The sequence below is a fragment of the Populus alba genome, chromosome 17 (genome assembly GCF_005239225.2).
Source record: "Populus alba chromosome 17, ASM523922v2, whole genome shotgun sequence".
NCBI lineage: Eukaryota > Viridiplantae > Streptophyta > Magnoliopsida > Malpighiales > Salicaceae > Populus > Populus alba.
In genome coordinates, this window is record NC_133300.1 from 6,599,051 (window position 1) to 6,614,573 (window position 15,523).

At 32.6% G+C, this 15,523-nt stretch overlaps 1 protein-coding gene and 1 pseudogene across 1 annotated transcript; one reads left to right on the forward strand and one right to left on the reverse strand.

Moving 5' to 3' along the window:
- Positions 1-1,813: 1,813 nt before the first annotated feature.
- Positions 1,814-3,031, reverse strand: LOC118031787 (uncharacterized). The gene has a single exon (XM_035036281.1). The coding sequence runs from the start codon at positions 3,029-3,031 to the stop codon at positions 1,814-1,816; it is 1,218 nt and encodes a 405-aa protein (XP_034892172.1).
- A 2,937-nt stretch (positions 3,032-5,968) lies between these two features.
- On the forward strand, positions 5,969-8,941 carry LOC118031813 (mitochondrial uncoupling protein 5-like; annotated as a pseudogene).
- The last annotated feature ends 6,582 nt before the right edge of the window (positions 8,942-15,523 follow it).

Sequence of the window (15,523 nt, forward strand, 5' to 3'; positions counted from 1 at the left end):
TTATTTTTTAAATTTTTTTTATGTAAGATAATTATATTACACTTTATTTTTTATTTTATTTTATATAGTTTTCATTATATGGATTGTTTCTTAATTTTTTGATGTGAAATAATTATATATAATATATACTAAACTTTATATATTATTTTATAGTTTGCATTCATATGCATTGTTTGAAAACTTTTTCATGTTGCATATTAAAACCTCATATATATATATATATATATATTCTCAAATTGACATCAAAGCCAGCTCCTTGACCAATAATATACATAGTGCATGCATTTTGTTTGTCCATAGTGCACCTCGAAAAAAAAATGATTATCATCTTTTTTACTCACACATTGCTGATCTTTGAAGTTGGTGTGTTGATATTATTAGTGTATAGTTCTGAGTAATTTTTGTTTGTCATCTTAAAATATTTTAGTTTGTATATTTTAAAAGTTGTACTTTAAAAATAAAATTTTGAAGAAATAACATGTTTTGAGGAGTCACCTGGACTTTAATGTTGTTTGTTTCATTTATAACTCTAATCAATCTAAAATCATGATATTTACGAGTCACGTCAAATTAAAATGCTAGAATCCTTTCCTTCCCCCTTTCTTTCCTTATTTTTCTCTTCATCTTTTGAAACACCTTTTTTTTTCTTCTCATTTCTTTTCTTATTTCTCTCTTCCTCTTATCCTTCCTCAATTTCTCTCTCAATCTCTCCACCATGATTTTTATTGTGCTAATTTGAAAAACAAAATCTAAATTTTAAAATTCAAAAAAAGCATCAAACTTTACCATGAAAGAAGAAACAAGGAAAGCCAAACAAACCACGAGCAAGTTTCTTATAACCTAATTAGGCATGGTGTCCGCGCTTTGTTGCTGGTTTTTTTTTGTTAATTGAGTTAGTTCTTGGAGGGAAATTGCTTAGGAGAAAGAAATTAAGGAGTGATTATCAAACATAAACTTAATAGAATAGCAAGCGAAATGGTAGTTCTACGAAAATGGCTTGATTGTTGTAGGTCCAAAATCTACATGGAAGAGCTAGTTAGACATTCTTAGAATAAACAAAAAGCAAATAGTTATATGTTGAATTAAGGAGCTATGCTTGCAGGGCTTAGTTGGCAATGGTGGCGTAAGTGATGATGTTGTGAAGTAGCAACACATTGAAGAAATGCAAAAAAAGAGATAATAAGTCGTCTTGAGCCCTTGGAAAAAGATGGTGGAGCAGTTTCATAGCATAACCTGGTGTACTTAAATGCAGATGTAAGCAATTAAGTGGAATATAGTAGAGAATTATAAACTGCAATGAGATTGCTTTGAATAAATTAAACTCTAATTTTCCAACCCATTTGTTAAAAAACCATTTCAATCTAATAGTTTAAGCTATTAAATAAAATTTCATGATATAATTTATATTATTTTTTAAATATAATATAGATCCTTAAACAAAGAAGACAGGGCAACTATTAAAGAATAATACAAGGATGAAATGAATTAATAAGAGACTAATATAATGTCATTAACAGAAATTAGCAAAACAGCAGAGCAGATACAATGGTTGTATTAATCATATACTACGAATTGACATCAACAACAGTCAAAGAGAAAGGAGAAAGGAGAATTATCAATTCGTGTCCCTCTCAGCAGCAAAACAGATGCCGTGCTTCTTCATACAACGCATCACCAAGAAATCCCACTGCTTATGTTCTTTATTGAATCTAGTGGATTCATATGAAAGGTTTAACGACTGAAATCATTCAAACATGGCAGAATAATCACAAAACACACAGAGAACTATGAAGGTCTGTCTTCGTCTCCCTTTTCAATCCCACCATTGATGCACAGCAACTCCCTCGTCTCTCAGTCTTCCATACAGTGCTACACATTCCCAATAAGCCCTCCTGCTCTTCTTCCTTTGCCCTTTCTGCCATTGGTTGTTGCACTCTAGAAACAATTCATCCACCAGACCAATTGTCTTCCTCTTCATCATCTCCTCTGCTACTTCTGCTTCTGCTTTCATCACAACGAACTCATCTTCCCTCACATTCTTCATCAACCAATTTGAAACATCTGCGGGTGATGCCACCCTCCCAGGTACTCCCTCGGACAACATGTTTATGCTGTGAAACTCGAAGTCTTGATTTCTAGTTGGATAGTTTTCATTAAACCATAGCATTGCACCATTCTCCTCCTCCTGTGAGCCCGCATCAATGAAAAATCGACGCGAGAAATCTTCTAAAGAATCTCCCAGCAAGTCAGGAAGATATTTGAATCCCCTCAAGTACATTCTAGATTTTTCCCGAGTCTTTCGTGGTGGCTCAAGCAGAATATCTTCCAAGCCTTGCAATGCTTCTTTCTTAGCATCTAATGCTAGCTGCAAAGTCCGCCTCTTTGCCAAAGAACTCACTGTCTGATTCACCAAACTCGTTTTCCTCATTGCCACGATGGTTGAGTCATATCGCCGAAGATACACAACTCTATAATTTGACATCTTTTGGAAAGCATTTGAAGGGTCATTGCTCAATTGAGCAACCAGAATGCCTCCAACTTTCACAATGCGATCTAAAAACTTTGCATCTTTAATGTGCAATGTCAACGCAAAATCAAATGTTGCATTCGGGAACAAGCTTTCTTCCTCCAAATCAGATTCTGATACGAAATCAATACCATTGACATTCAAGAATCTTGAACTATCAACTACAGCCCCGACGCCGGAGAAAACAATGAGAGCTTTATCGCCCTTCTTGATAAGGCCCTCCTTGGCCAAATCTTGCAACAACAAAACGAAGAATTCAAGATCAATTGAAGCAGAGCCAGAGACGTCAAGATAACTTGAATTCAGTTCCCTTAAAATGGACCCCATAAATGGCAATGCAAGAATAATCATAACGAAAAACAACGAGCGAGACACAACACGCATTACTCGGGAATCAGGAAGCTTAATCACCAAAATGATATCTGAATTTAAGCCAATCCCTCCATTGTGCAAATGCTTGATCTCATTTAGATCCTTGGTAGAAAACCCACTGGCTGATTCCATCCCTTTTCACCTTTCCACCTTAGTTTCTCACTCAAAACAATGAATTTAAATCCACAATGGAGTAAAATCTCGAGCTTTCTTCCTAAGTAGCAAAAGCCAACAACTTTGAATAACACAAAGATTGATTCTTTGAAGGAAATGAAACCAGCACAACAAGAAAAGAATGATCATTAGCGAGTACAAAACCTGGAAGCTGTATGGTTTCCACCCACGAGGGCCACACGGTTACTTATAATTCTACACCAAAGGAGCAACAACTCCCTAATTCTCTCAATTTCCATGCTCTCTCTCTCTCTTATTTTCTCTTTCTTTTTCTTTTTTGTCTCACCAAACCCAGATCAGATCAGAACCAACCACTCGCATTTCAGATTTCTAAAACTCACCCAAATGTCGTTCAGAAATCTGAAATGTGAGATTACAAGGAGAGGGAAAGAGAGAGAGGTGTCAAATGTGAACAAGCTTTTGTCCTGTTGTTGGTGTGGCGTTAAGAGTGATGGGGACAAAGGTGGTTGTGGTGGTTTTAGAGGGTTCGGGACGCAGAAATGATAGGCAAATGTGTGATTGATGAGTTGTAGGATTTGATTTTCTTTGCTTCCATTAGTTTTTTTCAGAATGCCGTGTGAGAAAAGTGTCTTCATTGAGGAATCTTGGAATTAGGACTTGAATCTTGCTAGCTTACGTGTGTTTTGATAATTATGAGTAATCATCCATTACTATATTTGTGTATTTGCATGGGTTTTGGACTGTTCATTTTATAGTTTGCAGTTTGCACATCTCATGGTTTGCTCTTTATTTTTTCTCCAACTGATACGTGCTATGGAGACTCCATGGGGGATGTGCTTGCATCGGAATTTAATAAAATTTAAAATTTTTATTTAAAATTTTTTATATGTTTTTTTAAATTATTTTGACATATTAATGTAAAAAATAATTTAATAAAAATAAATAAATATTATTTTAATATATTTTTTGAAAATTACTTTTAAAAACAACTTGGATCTTAATTAATGCGCTGAAGGGCTATTTTGTTTGCTTGTCTTTTATAATTAATAAATTTGGCACGATCTGGTAAGTTGATCCAAAGACTTGTCTAGATTCAGTTTTAATTTAAACTAGTTTTAATATTGACATGGTTAAACTCGAATAACCTAACAGGCTGGCCCATGACCTGGTTAACTTAGCTAAAACCTGATCAAAACTGATAGACCATGTATGAGGTTTGTTTTTCATTGGAGTTCAACAAAATTTAATTTTTTTAATTTAAATTTTTTATATATTTTTGAATTGTTTTGATGTATTAACGTCAAAAATTATTTAAAGAAAAAAAAAAATATTATTTTGATGTATTTTTTAGCGAAAAATACTTTAAAAAATAATCATTACTACACTCTCAAACACCGCCTGGAAAAGACTTTAATTAGAGTGCTAGAGGGTTATTTTGCTTTTTGTCTTTTATAATTATTAAACTCAGCATGACTTGGTAAGTTAATTCTTACCAAAACCCGATCCAAAGACTTATCTAGATTGAGTTTTAATTTAAACATGTTATAAAATTTTTAAAATTGACTTGAGTTAACTCGGTTAAAATTTGTTCAAGGCTTATCTAGATTAAAACTAATAAATTTTTAAAATAAATCTAAAACAAAACCTTTTTGGACACAAAAAAAGATAGACCTAGATTGATTGGGTAACTTGTAAGTTGACTATTGTAAGCTATGAAGGCAACCAAGAGGGGGGATGAGGTGGTTGAAAATCATAGGTAATCCAATCCTCGAGGATGAACGTGAGAGTTTTTACTGCTTGCTTGCTTGATTTCTTTTTGTAACCATACAAACCTTTTGTCCTTGTAGTCTTTTGCAAGATCAACCTTTTCTATGCTTGATCATATAACCCTAGTTTTTCTAGAGAAAGTAACTATTTAATAGCTCTATCTGTTAATTTTTTGTTGGGTTATTTTGACAAACACCTGGTGTGCTTTATATACACCAGTTTCTAGCCATTAGTTCTCTTCCATGAATCTTGCCTTGATGACCTACAATTCTCAATCAGCTTACCAATTCAATCCTTCACAATCTCTGGATAAACTACTAATTTTCCTCATCTCCAATGTTAGCTCCGAGACTTTCCTTTTTAGTTGGTTTTGATCTTATAGTTGTTGGCGTGTGTAATCTTCTTGTTTCCTTTTTCTCCTTATTTTGTTCTTTGTTGTTGATCCAAACCTTGAATATGTCCAGTTTGTTAGCATGCCTTCAGTGGCTTGATTAGGTTGAAAGAAAAACAAATTTCTAGAATTTTTTTTATATCAGTGACATGTCGCGGTCGGGTTACGTTTTTCTTGAAGGTAAAAAAACATGTTCAGAATTTCAGATATTGCTATGTCTTTTTTAATGGAAGAAGATTTTAACCGAAAGGGGTTAATTTGATGTGATTTGGTTAATTGTGCATGTTCAAAAACAACTCCAATAACAACTAAAAATAAATTTCAAGATAATATATTTTTTTTAATATTAAGATAATAATAAATTGGATTGACTTGACCAACCCGGATTAACATATCAAATATATGACTTCAGGTTATGAGACTCAAAATAAATTATAAAACTCAATTTTCAGTTAACATAATGTTGAAGAATAAAACTGAAAAAAAAAATCAACTGAAAAAAAAGCGATCCGAATTAACCTATCAAACTCGCGACTCGGGTTATAAGACCGAAATAACTCATAAAAAAATTAAAATAAATTATGAAGTTCAATTCTCAATCAATCTAGTGTTGAAAGATGAGAAAAAAATAAGTTAAAAAAAACATAAAAAAACTCTTGACTCGCGACTCGGGTTATAAGACCGAAATAACCTCATAAAAAAATTAAAATAAATTATGAAATTCAATTCTCAATCAATTTATTGTTGAAAGATGAGGAAAAAATCAGTTAAAAAAAACATAAAAACAAATAACTCAAGTTAATCTGCTAAACTCATGACTTAGGTCATGAGACTGAAATAATCTCATAAAAAAATAAAAATAACATGATTTAACTCAGATTAACTTGTCAAATTTATAACCCTGATCATAAGACCGAGATAATCCTATAAAAAACATGTGCATGGTGAGGTGAGATAGCGGCGTGAAGCTCTCAAGAAGGACTCCATGTTCCTTCCCTCTCAATAATTGAACTCTTAGTTAATTTGATCATCAGGTTTTGTAAATTCCATATAATTCAACAAGTGACCGCTTGTAAAGTTGAATGGTATTATAACGTTCGAAGCGCCAGTATGCAGAGGCTGCCATTAACAGTCACACCTTTGAACTGGAAAACACACGAACCTAGTCCTTCTACCAGCACTAACCCAAGTCAACATGTGAACGGAGATTGCCGCGCCCAGCTTTCAAGAAGGTCTCTGTGTTCTTTCCCAGCGTCTAGTCTCTGTATAAATATGGATGGATTATGGTCTTAACACTCATCAACACACCATTTTTTATCTCTCCTTCCTCTCTTGTATATTCACTCTGTTCATTTCTCCATCGATCTCGATTGTTAATTCCACTCTTTCTTTGATCAATATCAGCTTTTGAAAGTCCCATTAGAAACTATATCATGGGTTTGAAAGGTTTTGCTGAGGGTGGTATTGCCTCCATCATTGCCGGTGCTTCCACTCACCCTTTGGATTTAATCAAGGTCCGTATGCAACTTCAAGGTGAATCCCACGTCCCAAATCCATCTTCCGTGCAATCCTATCGCCCTGCTTTTGCATTGAGCTCTACGGCCAACATCTCCTTACCGACCACCTTAGAACCCCCTCCTCCACCCCGTCTGGGACCCCTTTATAGCCACTTGTGATTTTTGGGTTGAGAAGAAGCTGCACAATTTGCAAAGAAATCAGAACCAGACATTTTTGGGCATTGTTTAGCGGTATGACCCAGTTGATCACACAACTGACATTTCAGTTTAAACCTCCTATGACCCGAATTGAAATATCCATTTTGGTGAGCCCCATTATGTCCACATGGAGTAGAAGAAGAAACCGGAGGACACCATTTGAACTGTCTAGAATTGGAAGAAAACTGAGGGCTCCAGCGATTGGAATAATTAGCAGTGGGAACAAATGAATTTGCATATTGTTGCTCCAGCCGCCGAAGATAATTCACATGATTGACAAGAAGATCATGAATTTCTTCAAATGTCAGAGACGTTTCACGGGCACGAATAGGTGCTGCAATTTCTCTGAATTCAATACCCAATCCATTGAGTATGTATAGAGTTAGGTCATCGTTTGAAACAAGATGATCGATGACAACGAGCTCATCAGCAATTACTTTAATGCCTTGAAGAAATTCAGTAACTAAACGAGACCCACGAGTGCTCAAGATTAAGTCTTCCTTAAGCTACATCACACGCGTTCTGGATTTGCCGACATACAACCGGGTAAGTGCTGTCCAGGCCTCATTTGATGTTTTTTAGGCAGAGAGAAGGGGGGTAATAGTGGTGGAGGTGGAGGCGAGAATAGCATGTAGAATAAGTTTATCTTGGCGAATCCAGTGGGAATTCGCAGCTTTAGATGCAGTGAGGTTTTGTGCATCAATAGCAGGACATTTGAGTGTACCTGTTACAAAATCAATAAGGTCATAGCTAATGAGCAGGGCTTCAAATTGAGCACGCCACTAAGGAAAGGTAGAGGGAATGAGTTTTTCATTGATGGTTGTGGCAGCATTGATTGTGAAATAGGTGAGAGTGTTGAATCGGTGGAAGGTGCAGTGCAAGTTGCCATTTGCAGGAAGCAGTATAAGGACAGTGAAAGGGATGAATACTCGTTAGAGATTTTTTAGCTCTAATAACATATAGGAACTTTACACTGCAATATTTAAGTAATGCAATACTATATTTCTTATTCATTTGTTGTAATATATACAGTCTAGAACCTTAATTGCAGGATTCAAAATATGTGTAAAGAAAAGATAATTACAATCAGAATTCATAACAATATTTCAAACTAATTCTATGATTATGAAGAGCACAAAATCTGGCACTTATCATGGTAACAACTGCGGTTGACTTGGCAAGGTGTTAATTGCATCAGATTCCTTGATACCCTTTCCATTGGTGTCCGTATCATCCAATCCGAGGGTACTGCCGCTCTTTTTTCTGGTGTCTCCGCTACCATCCTCCGCCAAACCTTATACTCCACCACCCGTATGGGCCTTTATGATGTCCTCAAACATAAATGGATGGATCCAGATACTAATACCATGCCACTTGTACGTAAGATCGTGGCTGGGCTAATCTTCGGTGCTGTTGGTAACCCTCCTGATGTAGCCATGGTCCGCATGCAGGCTGATGGACGTCTCCCAATTGAACAGCGTAGAAACTACAAGAGTGTTGTCGATGCCTTAAGTCAAATGTCAAAAGCAGGAGGGTGTCGCTAGCCTGTGGCGGGGTTCGAGTCTTACAGTCAACCGAGCGATGATTGTGATGGCGTCACAGCTTGCATCATATGATCAAGCCAAGGAGATGATCTTGGAGAAGGGTTTGATGAGTGATGGGATCGGCACCCATGTTTCAGCAATTTTTTGGCTGGTTTTGTGGCTTCCGTTGCTTCAAACCCAATTGATGTGATCAAGACTAGAATTATGAACATGAAGGTTGAGCCCGGGGTTGAACCACCTTACAAGGACGCATTAGATTGTGCAATGAAGACTGTCAAGGCAGAGGGTCCTATGGCCTTGTATAAGGGCTTTATCCCTACAATTTCTAGACAAGGACCTTTTACTGTTGTGCTATTTGTCACATTAGAACAAGTTCGGAAATTACTTAAAGATTTCTAATCAATTATTACGATGAAGAAGATAGCTAAAGATTGATCTAAACTGAAGGAAGGCAGTAGAACAAGCACTCAAGCTTGATTTATTTGTTCAACTTTGATTACATGTTGGTAGCAATATAATTTCCCCCCTTCATTATTTGTTTAAGAGTGTGGTTGAACATTCATGGATGAACAATGGCCACTACAGTTATCCAATAATATTAATTAATTCCTCATGTGGTGATGATCAGTGGTGAAATATACTGCAAAATTACAGAAAGCTAGTCTGATTTCGAGATCATACTCTCAAGTATGAAAATCTTTCCAGATTTTAAAGACAGAAATGTACAACGTCAAATGTTCTTCTTCCTGGTTTGAAAACCTCTCCCCTCTTCCTAAGCCTCCTGAGTCCTGGGCTCTTGGCGGAAAACTTGCTGGACCTTGGCAGGCACAAGCCCTAGCATCCATTGGAGCAAAATCGAGCCTCAACAGCTTTCGAATCGAGGGTGCTAGGGCTTGAAAACCAAGCTCCAAGTTGGGCCATAACAGTAACACATGGAAGTTCATCATAGCTGAGGATGTAAGGAGAGAAATAAATGATAAACCCAGATGGGATCATAATTAGATCTTAGGATCATAATACAGCTCGCCGGAAATGATGTCCCAGCAAGCTCAATCATTCGTTTTCACCCTCCAATGCAGACGTGATATGCCCAGATGCCGTGTGTTCTTGATGGTTTGAGCCTCTCATCAGCCATTTTGGTGGACCAAACTCCCTTCTACAGCAAGTTTTCATTAGCAGCAGGAGCTTGAAAAACTCAACCACCATGGTTTGAACAATGATGCTGCATTATATCTTTGCTGCACGTGAATCAATATGCCAAAGCGCTCATTATTGGTGGGGTGATTCTACAGCCACAATCACATTTCTTTTCTGTTAGTTTTCAAACCAAAACTCAGAATTATCTTGCGGATGTGGCCACTAATCCTATAGTATTAAAAAGTAAATGCAATCTTAAGTAATATTATGTTTTTTTTTTTTTTGGAAGGATTAAGTAATATCATGTTACCATACATTACTTTCAATTCATGAGATGCAAGTGATATTGAAACTGCTTGTAATAAGTTAATTTGAGAAATACAAAGCTAGAAATCTAACTCAAATTAATTTTTTAAATGGAGATGAAAAAAAAAAAATTGATCTAAATTGTTGATTATATCATGTTTTAATAATCCAATTGATATAATCAAATCCAATCAGATAAATATATATATAAAAATAAAACAGTATTATTTTAATACAAATAATTAATCTAATTTAATAACATAAATTTTTATTTAAGTCGAATTTCAAGTAAAGTCTCACAACTTTTACATTTAATACAAAAAATTTAAATGTTTATTTATTAAAAAGTCAGTATTTGTAAACTTTATTATTCTATTTCTTACCATCTTTATATCTAGTCTTGTAATGACGAAACATGATATCATGGAAAGGATCACCCACCAAATAGGAGATCAAAACCTTTAATCATAGAAAATGTTGATTTTTATTTTTAAAAAAAAAAACATCAAAATATTTTTTTATTTTTTTAACATCAATACATTAAAAATATTAAAAAAAAAACAATATAAAAAACACCAATTTAAAACTTTTTCACATCAAACACGGTTTTAAAACCTAGCTAAACATAATTTTAACCCCAAAAAAAAAAAACAAATGGCCTCGAAACCCAGTTGTTGATGATTACTGTCCTCAATAGATGAGGTTGGACAACAATAATTTCTATTGAAAAATCCCCTTCAAACTCCTGCAACTTCTGGCAGCCATGAAATCTGCAGCTCATCTTGCTAGGCCTCTTGACACAGCGCCTGCTGCCTAGCCATGAACCTATTCTCTTCTCAGATGAGCTGATTGCCTCTCACCGACGAGAGTTGAGAAATCCGACCATGCTTGGTCAAGTTACTTTATTTCTCCTCCGCCAATTATCACGGCAGCTAAAGTTTTCAAGGCCTGCGGTGGAAAAAAGGTTTCCTCTCACAGTCGAATGCTAAATTATTCCGTTTGTCGGACACTTAACAATGAAGACTCAAGGTGAAAGGAGGCAGGGTGGGCTGCAAAGCACTAGATTTATGTATAATATAATCTTTATTTTCTTTCAAGATTAACCTTTCTTTTTTTAACTTTTTTTCTATTATCTTTATCAAGGCTTTTTCCTTCAAAAAATCTATATTTTATGTGTGTAGAACTTCTTTATCGTCCACTAGAAAACATCAATATCATACACAGCCCGTGCCCGTTTTATCTCCACTAATCATCACTTTCAAAAGCCACATTTGCCTCTAATTACATCACTAAAGTTACTCGGTTTTGCTTTAATTTTAGGTAAATACATGAATCAAGTGCATTACAACATTGTATTGACTCATTACAACATTTTATATGCACACACGCGTACAATGTTTACTCAAATCAACGATTGCCTGGTTGTAGTGTGGTGAAGATTGCTTTTTAGAGTGTTTTTCACTTGAAAATATATTAAAATAATATTTTTTTTATTTTTAAAAATTTATTTTTGATATCAATATATCAAAATAATCTAAAAAACTAATTTAAAAGTAAAAAAAAATCAAAAAATTTTAAAAATACGACTGAATCGTAAAACCAAAAGTATCTAAAAAGTACTTTTAAAAAGCAAATTTCAACTATTACTTGAGCGATCAATGTTTACTTGAATTAAGGAGTGTATATTTAGAACGTAATAGAGGTTATTTTTCAGAATATTTTTTGCTTGAAAATATATCAAAATAATATATATTTTTTAAAAAATTTATTTTTGATATCAGCACTTCAAAACGATCTAAAAAAATTAATTTAAAACTAAAAATTTTTTTTAAAAATACAATCAAATCATAGTACCAAACTGGATCTTAAAATAAAACTTTTAGAAAGTAAATTGCCAAAAACTCAGGGATGCGTGGGACCATATTTTAATATTAGGGCCTAAAGTTGATACTACTTTTTTTCCCCATGAGGGTGGGGGAACAAGGAAAGGTATGATCAATACTTGAAATATAAACCATTGGGACTGTGTTTGTTTCTTTAGGTCATAAACAAATAGACTCCAAAAAGAGTATAACTTTACAAAATTATATGTTTAAATTGGTTTAATAGCATATTTTATCCGTAAATTATTAGAATTATGGTAAAATAAAATCCAGACTATTACTTTGACTATCAACTAAAATGCTTTATACGATGTCATATAGAGCATTTTTTTACGATAAAAGCTGATAAAAGACTTTAATTTACTCAAGAAATAATAGTTTAAAAACACAATTTATCAAATTAATAATTCATGTTTTATTACAATTCCTTATAAATACACCAGACGAGATATAAGGTTGAAATTGATCCATATATCTTGATAATTTTAAAAAAAATAGACCGATATAGTTTATTTAACTTATATAATAAGGCCTTGTGACAATGTATAGTTTAATTTAAAAGGAGAAAAATGCATATAGAAATTATTATCTTGACAATTTTTACGTGATTAACATGGATTTACGCACTCCTGAAACATGAAAGATTATCAATATGATGAATTCTTTTTATTAATATGTTTGTTTTTATATTTTAAAATTTTTTAAAAAAATTAATTTTTTATTATTTTAAATTAATTTTTTTTTGTTTTCAAATTGTGTTGACGTGTTGATGTAAAAAAAATTAAAAATATTTTTTCGATCTATTTTTAAGTAAAAATCACTTTAAAAAATAATCATTGCTACAACATTAAAGCGAGCTATAAAAAATTATGTGAAAAAAAAGGTGTAATACAAGCAATTGATTTAATTATTATTATAGAATTTAGAGGCAAAATTAAGATGAGTGGAATCCCCTTATATCCTGGCACCATCTGATGAAAAATTTGGAGCATATATGATTGCCTCAAAAAGGGAAGGCCTTATGATGATTTGATTAAATATAAGTTATCCCTATGATTCTTGTTCCCTCCACTCTAAGCAACATTGTACCAAGCCATGGGTTTTACTATCCATAAATTATAAAATAATTCATAGATTATTGATTTTTGTTATTATATAGGCTTTCTTTTTACATGGGTGCTCTCTACTATTAAAAACTAATAATTATTTTTTATATTTTTATGAGATCAATGTGCATGTAGATCTTTTTTACTTTTAGATTATAGTTTTAAAACCCAACTTGATAAATCCGAAGCTGGAATAAGACCAGGTTAAAAAAATAAAAAAAACTCAGTGTGACCTGATTGACCCCATGACCTGGTTTCAATCTGTTATTTTTTTTTTTTTTACTAAAACGATGTTGTTTTGATTAAAAAAAAATTGACTCGACAACCGGGTCAAAACCTAAAATCCGAATCTTAAACCAAACCGGAACTAAAAACTATGCTTTAAAGGTTAATGAGAATTTTAATTATTTTATTAGCCATCAGTAGGGATGATAATTATGAGGAAGGGCACATGTTAATGTCTACATGATTCAAGGTTGTTTATTATCATTATTGGAATAAAAGCAATCATTTCAGCAAGGAAGGCACCAGGGTAAGGCCTGGTGTGGCCCAGCCCAAATTTGGCCTACCTTTCTATTGAAGGGCCCATGATAAAAGTCCATTCCATGCTCTGACTAGGGGCCCATGATTCCTTGGAAAAATAAAAATCTAAGAAACAAAATAACAAGGAGACAATATAATAAAAAAAGTAAAGAGATATTTCCACTTGCAAGAAACTGATCACGGTAGCTTTCCATGAATGCCTATTATTATTGCTGTTTTTGTTGGAAGAGGGCCCTATGCCTAAGAGTGTGCTGCGCGTGGCTTGTAATTGAGTTATGGTAACTCTGTTTTTGTTTTTACGTTTAAAAAAATATTTTTAAATTTTTTTATTTTGAATTAATTTTTTTATGATTCTAAATTGTTTTTGATATTTTTATATTAAAATCAAATTTTAAAAAAAATATATATAATATCGATGCATATATATATATATGTGTGTGTGTGTGTGTGTTTATGTGTATTGATGTATTTACAATTAAAAAATGGTTTGAAAAATAACCACTTTCATATTTTTAAAAACAAACATTATATACTGTTGTTTGATATTGTGGTATTTTTTTTAATTTTTAAGGTATTTTTTATTTAAAAAATTATTAAATTGATATTTTAAGTGTTTTTAATAATTTTAATACACTGATATTAAAAATAAAAAAACATTATTTTTATAAAATTTCAATTAAAAACACTATTAAAAAATATCACAAACAATAATATTGTCCACAAAAGGTATAAAAGAGATGAAATCAATCAATCTCACAAAATATAAAGTTACACCTTGGAATTTTGCCTATTTGTTAAGTCCCATTCTCCACTTCTAAATTTATTTGTAACATCCCATAAATCTACAATTCATGTAATAATTCACAATATAAATTGGTTAATTTTCTTTCAATGTTGAAATGTCATTAATTCAACATAAAATATATATAGTTAGTTAACTATCAAAGAACATAAAGAAATTACATTATCTAAATGAAAAGATTATAGATTACAGATCTAGAAATGAAATGTCATATTTGAAAAAAAGTTTCATGACCGATATATACGATAGGTTAATTCATATAAAAAAAAATTAGTACTCAAAGCAGGATCTAGACTAGAGTTTTAATTAAATTGATTAAATTTTGACTGGATAAAAATTGACCGACTTAGTCAAGTTTTTAATAATTTAATTAACTTAGCCAAAATATTTAGCAAAATATGAATAATCTAATCAGGAGTTTTATCAGTCATGAAAATATTTTTGATGAAGAGTGAAAAAAATAAACTAGCCTTTTATTATACTTTTTAATGACAACACCACATATGAAGTCATGAAAAAACACTATATAAAAATTAGATTTTCATGGCTGGGTTGATGACTTGACTATCCTAAAAATATAAGTCTATTAAGGAACAAAACATTCTCTAATGCTTAAGTTAATATATATAAGAAAAGAAAAAAAAAATCAAGGGCTAAGGTGGGCGTATCCAACTTGACTTTCAGTTGTTTTGCATGGTTTTTATAAAACTTGGGTGGCTTTTCTTATTAGAATTTGCTTTTTAATTGTGTTTATGATGATATTAAAACTAGCTAAAATTACTCTTTGCATGGAAGATTGAATGTATCTATACATTCATGCATTGAAATTTCTTCAAGGAGAAAAGATTGTATAATTGGTTGAAAAATTAGGGTTGTATTGGTTTGGCTTACCATGGTGACTCTTAGTTAATGTGTTATGCTATAATTGTTGTGTCATATATGTTGTCGATGAAAAATATTAATAATGGTTTTTCTATTAAAAAAAAACAAAAAAAGGAATCTTCTTCTCTAGAAACTTGTATGATCGAGTCATGAAAACTCAAAAAAATATATAAAAAAGTGTGTTAATTAAGACTAATTAGATCAAAACAAGACCGGGACAACACTGAGTTTAAGTGGATCTTTGCTGAAAAATTCAATTTGTATAGGTAGAAATGCTGGAAAATCCTAGCCATTTGGAAAAAAGGTTTATTTTAGACAAATCCCATTTATTTTCTTTTCTTATGTTCTTTTTATTATCACCATATATAATTTCCGTAAATGACACGGGATTCAAGTCCAAAATTTGGACCTCC

Bases quoted from the DNA above. Each gene is read 5' to 3' on its own strand.
- LOC118031787 (XM_035036281.1), bottom strand. From the start codon at position 3,031: ATGGAATCAGCCAGTGGGTTTTCTACCAAGGATCTAAATGAGATCAAG.